Below are 22787 nucleotides of genomic sequence, written 5' to 3' on the forward strand. Positions count from 1 at the left end.
ATAGTTCAAAAACCATATCATCATAATATGTTACTTATGTCGGTATCTTCATTGGTTTTCAGTCGTTTCCCCAAGGCTCCGCAAGTTGATTTTCCGTCGTGGATGCTGTACAACGTTCCCGCCATGTTGGTGATGCAGGCCATCATCTGGGTCATCCTTCAAACACTTTACATGGGCATGTTCAGGTGACTTAAATCTTAAGAGTATCAATATTAAGACTATTTTATCCAAGGCTCGTTACGTTACAAGGTTCAGCTGACGTCTAAAGTCAGCATTGGATATCTTCAAAATCTGTCATTACATCTGCATTGCGAATATAATAGTTATATCATTACTGGAGTATATTTCTCAAGTATACTGGTTCGCAAAATGTACTCAACATATTATCTGCTCTGGGAGTCATCAATTATTGAAGAATGGTACCAAAACACCGAGGAGAATGGAAGAATTGCTTGCAGCAGTCAAGCACCACTCCGGGCTGTAGCGCCACAAAAAAAACATTAGTTTCTATCTGATGACAGAGTTACTCAGCTATGGTACGAGCGTGTAAATGTCCAATTTTTACATTACAGGCCCAACAGCCAAGATGCAAAGGATGTAAATCTGGGAGAAACCGGTGCGCAAGTGGCCCGGAAAGTCGTGGATGACCAGTACGTCGCTCTTGGACCCATGACCTGGCACGAGACCGTAAGTATTCCATGGAAAACGACAAATATGCCATTCATAGTCATTGTCCAATTTTACTCAATATGGTAATATATATGTATGTAGAGTTGGGTTTCGGGAATTTCCCAACGGGAATTTTCGAGATTTTCCATCCCGAATCTCGAGAATTGAAATTTTTAACATTTCGGGATTTCTTTATTGTCAAATATTAATTGAAAAAACGATTTTCTATATGAAAAAAGTGGACAGAAAACACAACACGTTCGAAGACTGATCTGATTTAAAACAATTAAGCCAACGTTTCCTCAAAATGAGCGCAATTTTTGCAACATCAGGGAATTTTGTGTCTCAAAAGCGTACGCGATTGTCAGACACAGCGATTGACAGTCTGTGTTTTTTGAAATTCTATTTTAATAAGTAATGTTTTGAATTATTTTTGTCTTCCTACATCTATTATGTTCTTCTATTGTGTATCTTCTTACATAAATAAAAAAAATCATATTTTTCTGGAATTTGTCTGTTTTTACACTGATTTTAGGATTTTTACAGGTTTTTTTAAATTTCCCGATATCTCAAAATTTCATCATTTCGGGAAATCCCGAATCTCGAGATTGAGATTTTCTCGGGAAATACCCAACTCTATATTATGTATGTATGACTTTTACATTTCCATGTTTTAAGTGGTGTAATTGAAGTTGTTCATGTCACCAGTTTGTCCTAATCTTATCATTGTATATATAAGACCCCTATATCATTTCACACGTAAAAATTATGCAATTATGTCAAGCAAGCGATGTCTCAACGTTGAATGATACACAAGCACTCAATAGACTGAAAGGAAAAAGGTGGGTCAGAAAGCCTATACTTAGATGGTTGGAATGTCTATAAAAAACTGTATCACCATTTATGAGAAGAGAGACACCGCTTCACTAGCACTGAGGGAGTAGAGAGAGCTTGCGGCAGACAGAGGAGAGTGGAGACGTTTTCTGAATACGAAGAACACCCATATAAGGTCATAATGCTGATGGTAATATTGATATGATTATATATATTTCTAGTGCGCTGGACTTCTTTTCATTCTCGCCGTGTTCCTGTTCTTCCTGAGAAGTCCTGGATTCATGCCTGGCTGGGCCGATGTCATGACGGATATGTAAGTTATAACATTGTTTATATTATTTAAAAATTGATAGTATCAACCGACGGTACTTGATAAAATTTTAATTAAAATTTCATACTGCTCCATTTAAGTAGGTAGATACATTTCTCATTAGCTAATTTCACGGCCGAACAGCTTACGCATCGTCTTATAATGTCGTGGGTGCCAAGTTCGAATCCTGGGTCTAGCATTATACACAAATTGTTTTTCAGTTTGTGTTTGAAGTCAGAGTATGGACCTTATTGGTTAAGCATTAGTCCATTGTTTATGAGTTATCACAATTTAATGCACTTTTTTACTGAATGTTTTAACACAATCACTGCTAACCTTTTAATTACCCCATTTAAATAACACGTTAATTATATCTAATGGCCAAGTACTCCAAACGCGCCAGTCGCGGTGTTAGCACTAAATAAGTTAATAGTGATTATTTATTGTTGGGTTTTTACAAACACTTCAATATATATGTACTTGATCTTTTACTTAGTAGTTAAAACGAATCAAATGGAATCGTACAAAATTTTAATTGATAGTCTATTATTCCTTTTTATTGTCAACAACATGCATCATCATCAGGGGCGCGACAACCCGGTGTGGGTCCTGGCCTCCTCCAACAGCTCCCTCCACATGTCCCTATCCAGTGTGGCCGCTTTCCAATTCGGTACCCCCAGAATACGGCAGTCACTAGCAGCATTGTCATTCATACGGTGCACATGACCAAGCCATCGCAGTCTCCCAATCTTAATTGATTGAATTGCGCTGCAATCTTCGTACAGCCCGTAGAGCTCAGCATTATATCTTCTCCTCCAATCGGTGCCGTCCCTGATCGGTCCATATATACGGCGGAGAATTTTTCTTTCAAAGATGTTCAGGGCTTGTTCATTTCGCAGAGTTAATGTCCAGGTTTCTGATGCGTAGGTGAGCACTGGCTTTACAAGTGTCTTGTGAGGAGTGCTTTTAATTTGGCGAGATAGTATGCGGGGCTTAAAATGTCTTAACAGGCCAAAAGTAGCATTTATCGTCAACAACATGTACTGTGCGATTAATAATTATAATTTTCAATTGCAGGAAGGTGAAGGACGCAGTGACGGCGATGTTCATCGTTATAATGATGTTTATACTTCCGGCGTCGCTCGACTTTCTCAAATTCTTCCAAACCGGGGCAACAGGTACACCATTCAAACTAGTCAGTTGATGTAAATAGCACTTGAAAACCGCTGGCCTGAATTAAAAATGGCGAATTAATCCAATCTGATAGAGAATGTGAAATTTAATATAATTATGCTTTCTGAAATCTAAGTTTGTTATTTTTTTCGTATTTTAATTGCATTAAACAGAATAGCATTTTTTTTTATAACCAGCATACTGTAATAAGATATAGGACTATTGAATGAATAACGAAAAAGATATACTCGTGATGCGATTGTTGTACGAGTAGAATCGCAACTTTAGGCGGTAGTCAGTTGAAGTTTCGGTGTAATACCCCATTTACACGTGGATGGATTTACTGCTGACAATACGTATTATCGCGGCCATAACAAGAAAAGGCATATGTAAACATGTATGCATTATTGTGCAATTTGCAAGATTGAGAATTGTTCGATATCTACGAACTATACCGCTCATTTTGAGGTTAACCGATTTTCATGACCTATCAAATAGTACCATAGAATGGCAACATCGCGTCTCGCTTACTCTTGATGAATGAAATTGTCGAGATAGTGAGCACTTTTACGTGTAAACAGTTATTATTGTGATAGTTTAAAATCAGGGAACTCAGAAATAATGGGAACTGAAATACACAACGGGTAAGGCGATACCAGGTAACCGACTCGAGTAAGGATGAATCCGGGTTAAACTTACACACGTGTCTAGAATACGTTTAAAGTCGAATACTAAAAACTGCTCTCAGTTTATGCATTTACGCTCATTTAATGTTGGTGTATTACACACACTATTGCACGTGCATAATGCGTGCTTCATTTTCGTAGGACACTCACACATTCAAAAGCCTGCTTCACCATGCGGTGTATTGAATAATAGCCTATTGGTATTCTATTTATTATCTGTTCTGTGTTTAAAATACACGCTATTCGTGCAAGTAAATCCATGCACGTGTACAGGCGCTATAAGAATCGAAGACGTTGAAGAAAACCGTCTCTATAAAAGTGAATTTGACGTAAACGACCACTATGACTAATGTTTAAATTAGTTGCATATCATTTCGTAATACGGAAATATCTGTGGCAAATTTTCTGGTAAAAACTGCATTTCAACAATAATTTAAGTCAAACTCAAAAAATATTCAATTATATTACTATATAAATAATATATATTACTAAATAATATAAAAATAAATATGCAGGAATTGTCAAGGTAAACCTTGTTATGATTGAATAATATGTATTCTAGACACGAAACATGTTCGACTTGTACTGGAACTAAATCATCAATTAAACCAGTGGGTTTTTGGTACAATAGCCCTAATCTAGGTGTACTATCTTAACATTAGTATCTCGTTCAGCCTTTGTTTTAACAAATTTATTTTTACACTCATCATCTTGGAACCCAGATCTTTCATTCAAGTCACGAAACACGGAAGTAGGCTCACTGGTTTTCGCATAACTTCATGTATTATAATTAAAATGTTTCCACGTTATCCAATATTTGAAGAGACATCAATAATAATATGAAGTACACAATCTTCAATTCATAGTTTATATTACAAAATGACTGTTTTTCTGTATACACCAAGCTGACAGAAAGATGTTTTTTGGTCTACTTATAATTTTTAATACTAGCAACATATATTATGAAAATCAAAATTAGTGTCGAGACGATCCAATTGTTACCTGAATCGTTGTGTGTTTTATGTAGTTATTTATAACAGAATTCAATACTGTCCTATATCTGATTATATTACAGCCATATTGTTTTTGATTCTCCATTGCTAATAATTTAAACCCGCCATTGTTTAACCGGCCATTTTATGAATGTTGTTATTTATTTTTATTATTAATACCCACCATCATCATTGAATCAATCGCATTTAACTGTAACATATAACTGGCCATGGCCACACTGCAGGACAATAATTGTCAATCAATTTATATAACCATGACATGACATAAATAGTCAGCCATACTATTGTCATAATTTAAAAAAAATATGTTTTATCTGTAATATTTTTTTTTTCATTAATTTTTCATTTTGTCGTATAATGACTATACTATTACTGTCCATGCCCGTCCATAGTCAGGCCGCGGCTCAAAATTGCGGGTCCCGTTGGTAGTGATAGTTATTGCTTAACTTCAAAAGCACGCTCAAGTACTTGGGTATTGACTCCTGAGACATTCTCAGTCGTAAAAAAACTGCTGATGCTTCACATCAAATATAGGGCCTCGTGATACGCTTGATTAAAACCCGAGTGTGGTGCGGGGCTGGTTGGTTTGAAGGGGTCCATGTTTGTGTTCACAGTTTTTAACACAGCACAGTTTTTAACGTATCACCACTTTCTTTAAATATGAAACAATCATCATTTTCTACAAGCAGTTTACCATAATATATCGTCACTGTTCTGGCAGAAGACACTAATTCGAAAAAATGACATATTGAGTTAGTTATACCAAAATGTTCCTTATTTCAAACTTTACCGTCTGGAAATCTTCTTAATAAATAAACAGTCCTTATTTTAAAGTCATCCTTTTTACGATTACTTAATAAACTCGCATGATAAACCATTTCAAACATATTAAAAACTTCAAAGTCAAATTACTCAAAACTTGTATTCTCCAGTTAGTGTGTTCTGCCAGAACAGAGACGATAAATTATATTCGAAATATAAGCAATAACTAGCGCTACGATTGAAATTCACAGTTTCGTTCTGCGGCCTAAATATAGTGGGTCTTGATACTATCTTATATTGACTATCATTGCCGTATTATGACTATATTTGGCCATATCATGGTTATATTGCTGCATTTTAGCTACACTTATGCCGTCTCATTTAATCATTCATAACATAATCGGCGTGCGTCGGGTAAAACCGTCCGCCCCGTGCTCCGTTCGCCATGGAAAGCTTTTCATGAAAGAGTGCCAATTTGTAGCGCCAGAGAGCGAGCAGAAAATAAGTCGGTCCAGGACCAACGCGGCAGATAAGGAGGAAGCTGCCGATAAAGGCTCTCCGGAGGTCGACACCCTCGTTGAGAAGAATTTCCTCACAGGTATGCTAGGCCGCGGGGGAGTTGGCTAAGCCTCGGCTGGTGAATGGTCATTATCATGGAGCTATAGTGTTGCCGTAATTGTTGTCGATCCGTCAATGTTTGGTCCCTAAACTTGCTTCTTAATCGGATTTCGTTTATTGCGTCAGTATTGCCATAAGAGAACGGTCATTATTTCTTCTAAAATCCTATACATTATGTCTGAAGGAAGAAACAATACAAAATAGTCCAAATAATTAAGAACGAAGATGTTTTATTCAGTTCTTACTTTAAATTTGGACTTGTCCTTTTGAAAATCGTTTTTTTTAATTTATCTTATTAATTTGAAATACTGACCACGTGATTTATTTAAATACTGACGCAATAAACGCGAGTTCTATTTATTATGATAAAAGGTACACCTACCATACAAAAGGGTTTCCCTAAAATTCATCTTACAAATTCAAATATACATCACATAATACTATAATCCAGAGAATGAAATCATCAATATTATTATTTAAAACCGTTGGTGACGATTTAATTTCACTTGGGAATATTGGAAAATCCATTTATGTGACCTGAAAGAATGAAACAATCCTCAAAATAATCAAGACTAAATCATCTTTGTCAATAGAATATTATAGTAAAGTGTGTCATGTACCGAATCTCTAAAATAACCTAATCTGACTTTAAATTCAAATTACTAGCCACTGTCGATTGATTTGCATAATCTAAAAAATTAAACACACAGTGACATCTGTTTGAATAATTATGAAATATTAAGCCACAAATTATTGGTATTACAGCGATTGTAGTAAGAGCTTCGCTTTACATTCAACGTGTGTTGTTAAAAATCTGCGGCCTGTCGGATACTGCCATAGTAATATCGTGAGGCATAGAAAAGGTTAAGAAAATATGCGCCTTCACAGTGCGAAGGTTGTATTAGCAGATTTTTGTTATTACGAAAACTGAAAATTAGTCACATGCTCGACCTATTAGGTCCATACCCTGGATCCAAACATATATTGGAAAAACAACATGTGAATTTTCCAGATCCGGGATTTGGGAACGACTTAATAGACCAATACGTTACCGCTCGGAACGGAATAGTACACAACATAAATAATTTAGAATTTATCAATCAAATTCTATAAAATACCCTCATACATTAGTATAATATTAAATAAACTGTTTTCTTTTTTATTTGGTTCGTCATAATTAGGTGCAGGTGGCTAAATTGGTAAAACACTGGCCGGAATGCGTTCGAAACAATGTTTAAAAATTTGATTAACTTAAAATCACATGATGGGTTGTATTAATACGTGTATAAAAAGCATTGAAGGATACATCTTTTCAATGTGCCGATTTGACAGACCGCAAGACGAATCAAAGTTGCATATTTTTGTTTTGCCTTTTAACAGTCAAATTTGGACCTAATACATTGAGCGAATGGCCAGTGACCAGTCATCATTAAAAATAATGTTTTGATTCTCACTGTAGACCTATAAATGTTCAATTTTCAACCAGAATTATTGGTGGATTAGCTTTCTTTAAAGTACCTACCTAATAAATTGATAGAATGTAATGTTGCCATTTAATAAAAATAACACAATTCCCGTATTGTTTGCCAACTTTAAGCCTAAAATAATATATAGTTTGAATTTTACTCACTAGATGGCAGTATGTAAATTAATAAAACAGGAAACTGTTACCTAGCAACTGAATACATTAACAGATATTTTTCACTCCTAAGTACTTGCATTCCGAAAGTCATTTTAACGACATGTAATTAAATTATAGTCAGCATCTCAAAGTCGTGTTTGCAAGAGTCAATAATCTCTACAGCCATTTTAAATAGTGCTTCCGTAATAGAGAATAAACCAAAACCTATTCCCATAAATAGACTGCATCCAGAAGAAGACCTAAGATGCAGCCTGTCTAATACTTTGATGAGCTCTCAAAGCTTATCCAAAGCCAAGGCTTACATTAATAGGTTCAAACGTTGTGTACCAAAACTGTATTTAGTATTATTAAAATAAAATTAATTTTTGTCAGTACGTGATATTTTATCTTGGGTCGCTAACCAAAATTATTACCCTAAATTAGATCGCAGGTCATAAACGTTAAGAAGCGTTCCCATAACCGGTTACAACGTTTACAAATAAACTTGTAAATAATGTAGAATCATCCTCCAGACTCATCCAGCCAACAGGTTCTCCACAATTGAATATTACAATAATTTATAGATTCGGTACAACACTGTGATGAAATATGTAATATTATGATCATTGTATAATCAGGGATGTCAAAAAATATTTACAAAGTGATACTTACAAGCAACTGTTAAAAAATATCTAATACCCTGTCCTGTCGTGATTTAAAAAAAATAACACCTAACGATTTGTATTATCTGTTTGATTAATCGGTCCCCTCAGTAGGAAATTTATTCAAAATATAACATTAATAATATGAATAATATTGATACTAAAATTAAATTCCAGTAAGCATTATATTTAGTTTAAGGAACTAATAACTGTATTTAATTGTGACTAAAAAATTAATTATAAATAATTAGTTTTGTATTTAGATTTGTGATTTATATTTCCCTCTAAGAATATACTGATATAATTTTTATAATAAATATATATGTCAGATAAGGGAAGGTGTTTGACAAATCGCAACTAAACTGCCACAAGTCTAAAATTTTGTGTTTTGAGCACTTACTACGTTTCATAGACTATCATTTAGTACATGAAGCGAAAATTTTATATCTCTAAGGCGCCTGCTAGACGCTCATGCTTTACGACAAAACTGTAGCTCGTGCAAACTGAAAAGCGCTGTGAAAGTGGTCCGTATTTTTTGCACAAACTATACCGCACAGGCAAGTCGCTGCCGTCTAGCTGGCGCATTAGTCATCAAATGCAATTCGAAAAATTCGTTCAATATCTAAATATACTTCGAAAACACAGTACAAAATGTGAAAAGTAAAAACTTCAAAGCTGATTTTCTCTGTTTCACGTTTTTTGGATTGTGGCAGTGTAGTTGCGGGGGTGCGAAATGTGAAATGAATGCAAAATCCATCAAGAAAACCTTATCTCGAAAATGAAAATTAATAAACAGACAGCTAAGACTGATGTTTAAATTAGCTGCAAGTAATTTTGCATTGCAGATTCATGTATTGCATCATAATATTTTTACTCGTATCTGTCAAAAACTGAAAACATTTCAACACAGTTTTAGATTCACTCAATCATACAATAATTATATGAATTTATTAAATGTACAAAAATTGTCAAGATAAATCCTAAAGTTATGAACGGATAGTAATGACCAATTTTAGCATGAAACATGTTCAACTTGTGCCGGAACCAAAGCATTAGGCACAAAGCTCACTGGAAGCAGCGTGGCATGTCGTGGATGGCGCGTTAGCTCTACCCGGCATTTACTTTCCACACACCGTTGTGTACAAACAGTGACTCGGTTAAACATTGCGTTCTGAAAGATAAAGGTCATATTTTGAATGAAATTTCTCCGAGCAGGCTAAAATATTTGACCCCTGTTTGTTGTAAAATATTTAAATGTTCCTACATGACCTACCCGCCGAGTTTTCTAGCTTATTATAAACGCTTTGTGTTCAAAATGTATGCATTCAAATAATTTGTCACTTGGGGGAATACAAATCGCAGTCAAAATGAACGGTTGTATTACGTTAATTAAAATAAAACACAATATGCAGTACGTATTCCACATATTTTAATAACAATGAGTAACGATTTCGTCCACTTTAATAGAATATTCTCAACTGATCAAACATATAATTTTTACAGTAATTGTTTATGCTAACAAATTTAATGATAAAAGTTACTTATTGAAGATATGAACATAATACAATATTCTGTGTTCCAAAGTAATTCAATTAAATTTACCATTACTGTGGATTTGTTCACTTTAAAAAGGAATACCCCAATTCTTAATTGAATTGGAACTTTTACCTTTAAATTAGTTGGTACAAATATTTGTACAAATGTATATTTTATATCAGTTGATAATGTCCTATTGAAGCGGATATAACCGGTTGTGATTGTTATTACATTATATGGAATAAATACTGCATAATTGTGATTTACTTCAATTGATTCAAAGTCTTTCCGCCAAGAATTGGCAGCTTACACTATTAACGTAGTCTGTCCTTGAGAATTTCACGGTTAATTGAGATTTCATCGTGTAAGCTCTCCTCTACTCCCTTTCTCGACATACCCAAGAGATCGCAAATGACCCCCGTAAACGAGTTGGGAAAGGATTAAGAGGACTGAAGACACACAAGGTGATGATGGAAATATCAAAGATTTATTACTCACGCTATTGTGAAATCCAATACCGGTTTAATCCTGGCCCGAAGAGTCCGGTGATATTACCAGGATTTTTGCCAAACACAAAAATGACAAATGATTTGAATACAATACAAAGTATTTTTGTGTTGTCGCTTTTTTTAAATGGAAATACTTTAGCAATGTTTAATTTATATTTTAGTAAAGCTTTTATAATAGTCTTGTGTTTCACGATATTATCTTGATCTACCGCTTTTTGTGTTCGCTTTACAGATTTTTAATATTGTTTATTTTATTGTGTAAGTAATACATGAGGAGCTGGGTGGATGAAGGGTGTATGTAAAATTAGGGCATTCTGTTGTGAGTGTTTTGAGAATTTCATTTTAATGTGACGACTACTTATACCGTTAGTAGTAAAAATATTAATATGGGCTGCTTGTCATTTGGCTTTTTGATATACTTATGGCCAAAAGACATACGCTTCAACATCTTGAAAAAATATTATGTAATATTTGCAACGGATGTAGAACGATAACAAGTCATGAATATGAACGCCTACATCGTAATTCAACAAATGATACATGACTACTTGATCTTCAATTAACCTTGAAAGATTTATCGAGAACGCTTTCTTATTTGGATCGAAGAATTTGAAATTTATCACGATGAAGAATACATTAATTTTTAAAGTGGAATAGTGATTTTGAAATAAATAATATTTGGGATTGTCTAAATGTTTTCTAAAATTGCAATCGATCCTGTGGAAATAAATGATTTTTATATGGTACTTCGCTTTATGGCTAACTTTCCAAGTATTGGTGTATTTATAAAAAAAAAATACCAAAATGTTTTATATGTGTTTTTCTCAAAACAGTCATTTAGCACTTACGCCCTTCATCCACACGGCTCCTCGATTAATTATGATATTGTAATATCTTGAAGTATTACTAAAGATAGAACTAAATTAATAATACAAATGTCTCCAATATTTAATTTAAAATAACACTTCAAATGTTTAGTTTTATTTTCATAAACTATAGGTAAGGTATGTCACTAACTTTTTCGATTAAAATGAATCGTGTTTTGTATTTATGGATCAGGCGACATCGTGAGAGCTTCTAATTACGAGGCATCGCGTAGATTACGTACTTGATGAAACTTCAAAGGCAATTAACTCCTTAACTGAGCATTTATTCGATAGAATTTCATTTTGCTCAATAATTATGATATCAATTGTATTAAATTCTACAGCTATTTTTACACAATCATTATCAAGACTCAAAAGATAAATTATTTGTCTATGGCCTGTGCTTAGATATTTAACTGACAGAAAGAGACGGGGTCCTTCCTCTCTTTCACCCCTTCAACTATTTGGAATTTTCCCTAATTTTAGTATTTTGGAAACCGTATTAATCTAAATAATTTTTAATTAAAATAGATTAATAAATATTGTATGATTGCTTGAATAAATAAGTTTTCAAGGTCTCAGATGTAATATAGTGCAAAAGGGTCCTAATTATCAATTAGGACCCTTTTGACAATAATATTTAATTATGAATCACATGCTATTGTGGAACAACTTAACATTGAAATTGCGCACATTGCAATTACTTCGACTGCGCACCAATTACATGAGCTAAATTTAATTATTGTTACCGCTATTATTTCCGATTACTCTCGCATGAAGCCTATTGCATCGTTTTCTCTCGCTCGGCGTCGCACCAACTACGTCATATTTTCTGTCAAAACTATCGAACTTCGCGATTGATGCATGAATTGTGAGATTCTCATTATTTATAATATCAATTTTGAAACATTCTTTCTTTCGTCAATTGTCAAACCGAAATAGTTATCAACCAATAAAACAACCTGTAGAATTTAATATAATTTATATTACCTATCATTTTATAATTGTCTACGTTTTGCAAGGAGTTCGCTTTATCTATGAATATACTATGATGTCAGACTATATTTTTTGTATTACTTACAATGTCTACTTCTTGTTTTTATTATATTGTTGTTATGTAAACATAACCAAAGAGTTTCAAAATCTCACCCGTTGGCAAAAGGAATACAGGAGTGATAATGTTCACAATGGAACCAATGTGTGTCACAATAATTGTCTTTTTCTGTCACCGTTAATTGGTAACAAGTGACAAGAATTGATCAGAAATCCCAAACAGATTTTTACATAACTTATAACATATATCTCCCTATAAAAAAAGCGAGGTTTCAAGTCTTTTGAATATAAATGTAGGCGCCCACAAATTTTAAGTTGAAAATTATTTTTTAACATTAAAATAAATATAATATTTAAATTGTATGCAATGTTTGGTTGTAGCACTTCGAATTCAATGTAAAATTTGTTAACAATCAATTGCAATATGCTTCACACTAGTAGCACAAAATAGACACAAATATATCTGCACAATTGTAGCAAGTGATAGAATTATGCAAAAGTATTAGTTATGATTTGCCATCTATTGACAAAACCTTTAACCAAGACAATAAATATGTGCTGAAATAGTTTGATATATTTTGTTTTGTCAAGTTTGAATTGAACACTGTCACTTATTTTTTAATGTTCATAGAGACAATTTATAATATCTCATTCACACTTTCATTCAAATGTGTGCGTGTAAATAATTGAGGGGCTCAAAGGACAAAGAACCCAAGCCACAATTTCTTCTTTTTGTTAATTAGTTAAATTTACTAAATTTCGAAATCTCAAAAGAACATTTTCACTAGAAAATGGTGCAAGTCAACTTTTAATTAAGAATTATTCTCAAATTCAATGAAAAAAGTAAAATTTATTATAGCTATATTAAAATTGTAATTGTAAAACATTTTTGTTTTATGGTAGTTGTGAAAATACTAGGTACTGAAAAACAACAATTATTTATAAAATATATCAATCACGTCTTGGTATTCACGGAGTGAAAAGTAGAACATAACATTCCTTAAATTTTAAACTCAAAACAGTGTTTTGAAGCTTGGACCAGTTGTTCTTTGAGCCCCTTAATGAAATGTAAATGTTTCTGAATATTTTGTTTCACTGGCCTATTATATATAATTATGTATTATACTATTGCTTTTTTTATTATATTTAATGTATCTTTATATACAGCACAGTGTGCAAGCATTTGTTTGACCTTATTATTATATACCTACTGTATTACTGTTATATAAATATTACTATTGATTTGTCTAGCTTTATGTAATGGTATGACTGATTTAACTATATGTTATATTAATTATTATTAATAATCCATTTAAAAAAAATATATTGTGGAGCCAGTTTGGTTTATTGGCACCCTGCAGTGAAAATTCAATAACTATGATATACTGGTACAACAAATCGTCTCTCGAAAGCCATCCTCACCTACATGAGTCATTGAAAACCGCGACTGTATCATATTCAAATATTGTTTATTAATCGCATACAGTATAACGTGGGTATTCTGCGAATAAGCATTAAGTCAAAAATACTAGTTTTGAGATAATCGAGTTTGAAAGTTTGGACAGTCTTAACTTGTTTTATACATATAAAAGGCAAATTCCTTTCTGCGATATTGCTTTGCGTATGACTTAGTGCAGTTTTTCACGCAGAATTTTGTGAATATATCCTGAGAATGAGAGAAGCAAATGCACTAAGTCCCTTTAGTGCCTTTTCTCTGAATTGATGTATGTCTTTTTGACTTATAACATAAATTATCTTCGCCAGTTTTATAGATATGACTGTGTGTTTTTTTGTAGACTATAGAGCGTACTCTTAATAAGATTACCTCATCATTAAGTCAATACAGCAAAATTTTGACTTAGTGCTTTTTCGCAGAATACCCACGAATATCTATTCGAAATTATATTTATAACAAAAAATAGTTGTTTTGGATTTACGGGTTCACAAAACAAAACAAAATAACGATAATACATCAGTAACGAAGGGTGAATATAGGCTGTTAAGATCCGCCATAAATAGTGCACATTAAACTTTGTTGGTCATACACATTTGTTTTAATTGAACTAAGACTACAATTTACAGATGGTATTGGTCAGTTTTTAAAAAAACAATTAAACCCTGCCTAACCAAACCATAATAGTTTCGGTATATATTGGGCAATATCACAAAATTGTGCATACTTTTTCATTCATACTTATTTGTTTACGTTGGATTAAGAATACATATTACACATATTGTTGGTTCATTTTTTTAAATTCATTAAGCCTTGCATAAACCAAATTATAATAGATTAAAAATATTATTCTATCTATAAAATATCTTAAGTTATGTATGATTTAATTGTATAATTATAAATATTTTACAGATAGATTAGTATTTTTTGGCTATTGTCTTTTATGGCTTGGTTTTGCTGGGCTTAATTTAATTTTAAAATCTAACCAAAACCATTTGTAAATTGTAGTCTCATTTCAATGAAAACAAATACGTATGACTGACAAAGTTTAGTATGCACTACTTATGGCGGATCTTAATAGCCCACCTCCAGCCTTATATTATATATATTATATTGAGCTAATGGCTATGAACGTATTACTTACCTATTTTCTGGTTTTCATTTAAAAGAGAATTTATGACATGTACCAGTATCTCTGATTTTATTTTATTTTTGTATCGGGGTGCCAATAAACCGTATCTGGCACTACTCCATACATACATGGTTTGGTTTACGACCCACCTATCTCCTGAAACAATCTTAAATCAACTATTCAGTGTTAAATAACAAAAAACATTTATACTATTACGATTATAATATATCCTATTCTTTACAATTCAAGATGGAAGCAATTAATCATTCCACTTCATACTTTTTTTTCTTTACCAAACTTACATTGTGTTTTAACAAAACAAAAAACAAAAAACAAAAAAAATCAACATGGTGACAGGTTTAACTGTGTCTCAACCATATACTGCTAATGGTATTAGCAATGGGTCATTATTAATTCTACGATTATTTTACTAAGTTATATTTTTATCGGCATAGTTTTATAAACAACCCATTACAAAAAAATTCAATAAATACAACATTCCAGTATATTCCATCTACTGTGTTTCATGTATTATGTCGTGACAAGGCTTGTCATTGATCACGCATGAAAAATAAGACAGTAGAATATGCCGGTGTGTCTTGTTTAGTGAATCTCATTTGCAGGGTACGTTATATAAGACTTTTGTTGACATTTCCATAATCAGACTACATTATAATCATCAAAGGTGCCATAATTGATCAGTCATAGATATTATTTTATTCCATCACTCATGAGTACAGTCTTTTTTTTTTAATTGTCTATAGTAAGTAGTGCCAGATGGTCCATTGGCACCAAAAGGCTAAAATTCACTAAATATATTCTTTTGTTTTTTTTATGTATCCATGATGTACAGTATGCGTCATTGATATTGAAATAGTTTGTAGGGATGTGAAAACAATTAATATTGATTTTATAACATAAAAGTAGCATAGACAAATATCCACACCATATAAAAGTGTCATATTATGACGAGAATGGCGAACATAGCTGAACATCATTATTGTCAAAGTGTACTAAATACTTTTACTAAGCATGTTAATAGACTATGTAATTTTTAGCTATCAACGTCAAGAATAATTCTCTCACTTCTTGGTCATTCCCTCATGCTTGTGGATCATGACGACCCTAAAATGCAGTAATTTTCTGAGCGACTAAGACTCTCCGCCCTTCGCGGTCCTCTGCTTCTTTAAGGGCAGAATAAAGGCTGTCCCCAGTAAGCTCAGTCACTTCCTCTGTTTCGTCTTAACCGAAGGCTACTCAAAACTATCAGCCTCTGCAGAAAGCGTCTCAGACATAGTATCGAGAGCCATTCCTTTATCTGGATTCTTTGACCGATTGGTCCTGTGCTATGTCCAAGAAATACGAATACAACATTTCGAAGGCATCAATAATTGCCTTCCGCTCCCTTGCCTTCAGGGTTCATGACTCCATACTAAACAAAAATATGGAGAATGCTAATTTTCATGGTAATTAAAAATGTATATATTCAATGATAAAGAGTACTAAATCGTACCTTTTTCTTGCATTCTGAACACTTAATATTTCTTGACATATACGTACAAAAGAAGACAGTAGAATATACCAACTAGTATGTATTGTTTATTGAAATTTAGTCGTGGGGTGCCAATAAACCTTTTCTGGCACTACTAAACCACCAATTAGACAATAGATGGGTTTTATTTTATTTAGTTTATTCATTACATTTTGTTTAAAGATTATAAGGCTGCCTACAATAATGTATTGCTGGCCAACTTAAACTTACAAATTATTACCTATTCTGTATTATTGTTATAATATACATACCATTACTATTTTTTTTTTTTTTAATATTATTTGCTTTGTGTGTACTATGCAATATAAAATGAGTTTTTTTAGCGTTATAAATGTTTAAGCTTACATAAATGTAGCTGTTTTGCTTTTTTGTCACAATTTTTAATAAAGGAATTATTTATTATTTAGATTTTATTTTAGCAAATCCAGTATGTCTGCTTTTATTTATTTTTTGAAAACTATTATCTATGGCAATATATTGTATCACAGCTTTTTATGAGATCGTCTGTCAATATAGGAAATGTTTTCCTGTTTTTAAAATGGCGATTTTATTTTTCAGTCAAGGACCTCCCGACTAAGGCAAGCTCTGGAATTGTCACTTGGAAAGTATTGAAGGACAAAATCCCATGGGGACTTCTCTTCTTGCTCGGTAAATATAATATAAAACAAATATTTAAAAAAACAAAAAACATACTAAAGACGCATTCTAAATTGAGTTACTGCACAAAAGTTGGTATGTCTCGAAATCATGTTATGGAGTTATTCCAATTTAAGGCTTGACATGCCCTTTAAAATCAGGCATAATCCTAATTAATTTGTGCTTTTTTTGTACATATTTATATGTACATTGTATTATATAGTACATGTATTTATATGTATTTATATATATTATATAGATACATAATCCGTTGTTAACTCTTAGTACCTAAATTATCAACTTACCAACTTTTGGCAGCAACCTCATTATATGAAAGTGGCCAATGACTAAATTGAGTCCTTTTGTTCAGCTTCTCTGTCAATTATTCTTGCTTTTAAATTAAAATAAAACAATATATATTATTAAAATACAGTCGAACTCGGTTATTACGATCTCAGACATATGTTACAATAAGTACACGTTTAAACAGTCAAAACTGTTTATCTTACTCTAAAATTTAGCACACCCAAGAGAGGTGCTGTTAAAACATAGCACTTATTGTAACAATTACAACTAATTTATTGTAATTGTTACAATAAGTGCTAATACTTTGATACAAAACTACCCTCGATAGCGACGGATAGCAGTTTTGTGTATAGAATAGATGCGCAGATGTAAATTGCGGGAAATAAAAATGTATAACCGGGAATTAAATGTTATAAACTACACGCAAATAGTGGGAAACTGAATTTCAGGCACGTAAAATCGAAAAAAAATTCACTGTATTTACTATTTATGTATTAAACCAACATACTAAAGCATCATGAAAGTCCATTATTTCAAAGTAAAAAAAATACCCAGGCATTCTGGAAGTGCTGGAAATTTTGTACATTGAAAGTAGGTAAGTGTTGTTTCTATACAACAAATAAACATCAATTGATTAATAAATTGGTTAAGGTGACCGAATGCATTTTGAGACGCACTATGTATTTGTCTATGACCAGATGGGAGTTGCTTGTCCCAGATGACTGCCTTTCACTTCTTCAGTCCCTGGTAATAAATTCGATGCACTTTATTTGTTTAATAGGCGGCGGGTTCGCATTGGCCGATGGCAGCAAGAAATCAGGAATGTCAGCGCTGATCGGGCAGTCTCTGACGGGTCTGGATGTTCTGCCGCCCTACGTGATTCTCCTCATCATTGTCATCATCTGCGAGCTGCTCACCGAGTTCACCTCTAACGTGGCCATCGCCAACATCATTCTGCCTGTGCTCGCCGAGATGGTAAATAAGTCGCACAAATTTGATAAACATTTCTTGCCTGTGATATCTACGCACGTAATATAGTTTAAGTACCTGTTTATTTTTCCATAACTCGAAAACTAACAATATTGATGAGCACAGCTTATGGAATACATCGCCAATATCAATTTAGTAGAGTTTCATTTTGACATCTCAAAACATTGCACTTGCAATAATTCATCACAATTACATATCTAAAATTTGTCAGATAGCAGAGGTGGATTGGTAGGGTGACGTGTGGAAAGAACTGTCCAGATCCAATTATTGTTTTCCATCTCATTTATTAAAAAAAAAAAAAATGGAGTCAGTCCATTTGTTCATTCTGTATATACGTCTACTTTTTAATTCTGTATTTCACGCAGACGAGGTTACGAGTCGGTAATACTTACGTACGGTAATACTTGACCCAACAATGAACAGTAAACACAACAGTACCTTGGGATGATGGAATGTATTATTTCAATTACTTGTCTTTTGCAGTGCGTGGCGATTAAGATCCATCCGATGTACCTGATGATGCCAGCGGCCATTGCGTGTTCTATGGCCTTCCACATGCCTGTGGGGACACCGCCCAATGCCATCGTCGCTGGAATCGCCAACATCCCAACCAAGACCATGGTAATTATAATATTTTACGCTCGTAAAAAAATTACCACTTAGACCAGGGCTCGGTACTTTTCAGGGTATTACCCCAAATATATTTGTGTCAATTGATATTAATCCAACACCGGACAAAAAAGCTATAACATACCTATATGATGGTCACAATTTTAAAATTTTAAATAAAATATTGTAGCGGCCATGGCTTGAAAAAGAGACCCACAGATGGCGCTGCCCATTTGCCTGCAAGTCGCAAGCATTATGTCGACGGAATAGCACTTGACTTTATGTTCGCTTTGTAATCTTCACCCGCAATCTCTCAGCTTCAGTTTAGTCTGATCAGCTCTGACCCTTTTGATCATACAGTTCTTCTGTTTTGAGCAGTGTTGCCATCTTTTTCTATGCTGATTATAGTACAAAAGCGTAAAAGTTATAGTATTTCTAAAAAATATATAGTACAGGAACATTTTTCGTCTTGAATCCTTTAAAATTATAGTATTTTGGTATATTTGGCGTAAAATTATAGTATTTTACATTTTTCGCGGAATTAAAATTATAGTATTGTACTATAATTATAGTACGGTTGGCATCACTGGTTTTGAGACTAAATACCTTACACTATTTGTATTATTAGTTCAATGAAAACAAATAGGTATGACTGACAAAATGTGCATTATTTTTGTTGGATCTCCACAGCCTACCTTTACCCTTCACCCAGTGTTGCCAACCATACTATAACTATAGTATTTGTACTATAATTTTGGTCTGCGTACTATGTACGATATAAAACAGGTAAAGTATGCCAAAAATACTATAATTTTGAATATCGGAAAAATACACCAAAAGTAGTAAAATTTCGATATTTCCGTCGTATAAATTGATGCAAAGTACCTACTATAATTTCGCAATATAAGAAGATTTGAAGAACTTGGAAAAAAATGCTCGAAAAACGTAAAAAAACCTTTCACTGAAATGAAATTTTTTGAATTCTTCGGTAAGCATTTTTGGTCGGAAGAGGTACCTAAATAAATAGGGGTCTCGAAGTTTCTCAAATTCTCCGTTATTTTTTTTCTGAGAAACAAAAAACCTGTACATTATCAACAGATGACAACGCGTACTATATTTTTTCCCCAAATACTATAATTTTGGAGGCTCTGTACTATAATCCCACTTTGAAAAGATGGCAACACTGCCTTCACCACTAGTCGATATGATTTGGATTGTAAACAATAACCAAACCTTAGGATAGTATTTTTATGCAATCCTGTATCTGCGTCGAATGCGATATCTACATAGTTCACTTCATATCAACATATTGTGTAAAATGAATTGTTGCCATTTATTCCAGGCCATCACCGGAATCGCGCCGACTCTTATCACCACCATCATCACGTGGGGATTCTTCCCAACGTGGGGCGTCATCATCTTCCCGGAGGTCAAGTCATTCCCGGACTGGGCCGCGTAAGCGGTGTACGTACACAAACGCGCGCGTGTTTTTATTAGTCCTCTTACAATTCAACATCCAAACGTGAGGTCGTTATGCAAAACGAACATTGAAACTCTCAAATTATGTAAATTGTAAGTGAATGTTTTTATGTAAGATAGGATTAAATACATTTTATATCATAATATCTGTAGTGTGAGAGTAAAACTACCAAAGTCAAAAATAAAATACTTTTGAATTAAACTTGACTTTTGTAGTTTTACCTGGATATATAAATTTTTTTTTTTGATAGCTCTTTAAGCCTGGAAAAATAATATACCCACATCCCGTGTCAAGAATTACGCTACAGTTAAAATTCAATAAAGAACATAGGGAAATTTTCACGCGAATCAAATGTTTTACATATTGATTGGAATAAACATTGTGTGATTTTAATGTTTTGCCTAAAGCAACCGAGGCCGTTTATTAGTCAGCCGATTGGTATGAGGTGATGGTGATGTACAGTTAAAGAGGTTTCATATCATTATTGTGCAGCTAAATTTGCAATAGTCAAAACTGATGTTCTATAATATTTCGCGCATATGAGCGTGTCCGTTTGCGGCAGCTACATAATTTCACACCTCGATTCTAGCCATCACGCTACTCTGGGCGCCTTAATAATACAGTTGTAGCCCTATTCTAGCACTAGGGTTTACTGTTAACATGAATTTTAACACTTATGTATTCACTTGTTTCGTTAATTTCCTTTAACTTATGTATCATATGCATTTATAAAAGCAATTCTATATGTTATGTGTAAGGGAAACCCTCTGTGCATATAGCAGTTTAAGAAATTTGGCGTCTGTAGATATTAGGTCTAAAGGGAATGGTTTAAAGCTATTTACTTAAACCATTAGGTTTATACTCTCATTGATAAAATAGCATCTGAATTTTCGAGATTCGAACCCCGTGGCTTTAGTTTAGAACCAGCTCTAGTAGACGATGTAAAAAATAAGATTGCGTATTAGAGACGTATTGATTTTTAATTGTGGCTTTGTCATGGGAAGTTTGTACTAGAATATAACGTTCTGCCCTTTTAAAATATATAACTTTAACTTCACATTAAGTGATTACGAGACAAATGGCTATATCGGATAATTTAGGTTACAAGAGATTAGGTTATCAAATCGAGACAGAAAGTAGTTGAAAGTAAGTAATTAAAATTGAAGAGACAAATGTCACAAAAGTCATTTTTTTCCGGAGAGGGTAAAAACATGTGAACATTTGATGTTTTTATAGCAAGATCTTCAATTGTTTATGACACAAATGAGAGTGCATGCTGGAGCCAAGAGCCATAGAAGAATTGAAGTATCACCCGCTCGTGTCAGTATTCGGAATGAGCGCTGTTCATAATATTACCCGTGCAAGAAATGCCGATTTCCAACTCACTACAAACTAAAGATTCAGATCTAAAAATGCTAGATTAAAATTAAACACAATATATCGGTTGCTGCCAAAAGTTGATAAGTCGATAATTTAGGTATTTCGAGTTAACAACGGATCGTGTGTCTATATATAAATATGTATGCTAAAAAAAGATCAAGGTCATCTTGAACATGCACATAAAGCACAAAGAAGTTAGCATTATGCCTGATTTTAGAGGGCATGTCAAACTTCAAATTGCAATTACTCCATAACATGATTTCGAGACTTACTGACTTTTGGCAGTAATGTTTTTTCATCTGCTTAAAACGACAAAAATTGTGGAAACGTGCCCACTATTAATATTTTTGGGTAACTTTTAACTTTGAACAGACCCTAACTCCATTGTGGCAAATGTGTGATTTAAGGTTATTCATTTTATGAGGGCAGTATTACTCGATATATCTCCAAGGCTTAGAGTTATGAACAAGCAAACGATCATAATATTATTGTTGTTAGATAGAGGTTGATCTCTAGACCTCAAAAACTATTTACTATCAAACAAACTGTCTATTTTTATTGAATAATATTATATTTTTTTTATAATAAACCTACACAAATATTTTATTTTTTGATGCAATTAAATAGTGCCTCTTAATTTTCTGCCTAAATTTGATTGGATCTCTGGTGTACATATCTAATCACATGGCCATACGATCCGACTTCTACTTTTTAACAGAGCCATAAACAATGGATCTTTTTAGATGAGGGTAGACAATGTGGGAACGTAATATATTTATAATAATTAACAGTGAAAACGATATGTTTAATTGTTTCAGATATTTTTGTATCTTTAGTTTCATCACGACTAAAATATACATGGGTTTCTATTCTGATTCATTGTGAATAGAAAAATATCTGTTTTAATCAAACATGTCGTCTTCGCTGGCAATTGAAG

At 33.2% G+C, this 22787-nt stretch overlaps 2 protein-coding genes across 3 annotated transcripts in view; both read left to right on the forward strand.

The window, feature by feature from the left end:
• Indy (tricarboxylate transporter protein I'm not dead yet) overlaps positions 1–22441 on the forward strand; it is a 138972-nt gene extending 116531 nt beyond the window's left edge. Inside the window, exons 10-18 of one of the 2 annotated variants that reach the window (XM_085950581.1) lie at positions 63–185; positions 573–687; positions 1725–1816; positions 2891–2991; positions 5929–6045; positions 17008–17097; positions 18173–18366; positions 18865–19002; positions 20333–22441. In XM_085950581.1, coding sequence (XP_085806707.1) covers positions 63–185; positions 573–687; positions 1725–1816; positions 2891–2991; positions 5929–6045; positions 17008–17097; positions 18173–18366; positions 18865–19002; positions 20333–20449 — 1087 coding nt within the window. In that variant the 3' untranslated portion in view covers positions 20450–22441. The remainder of the gene's footprint in view (positions 1–62; positions 186–572; positions 688–1724; positions 1817–2890; positions 2992–5928; positions 6046–17007; positions 17098–18172; positions 18367–18864; positions 19003–20332) is intronic. The other variant, XM_085950582.1, reaches the window with a different exon arrangement.
• Positions 1–22787, forward strand: part of LOC147069814 (uncharacterized) — a 570178-nt gene that overhangs the window by 35743 nt on the left and 511648 nt on the right. The window lies entirely within an intron of this gene.

The sequence above is a fragment of the Rhyacophila brunnea genome, unplaced genomic scaffold (assembly GCF_057557595.1).
Source record: "Rhyacophila brunnea isolate RB1 unplaced genomic scaffold, BYU_Rbru_1.0 scaffold_23, whole genome shotgun sequence".
Lineage (NCBI taxonomy): Eukaryota > Metazoa > Arthropoda > Insecta > Trichoptera > Rhyacophilidae > Rhyacophila > Rhyacophila brunnea.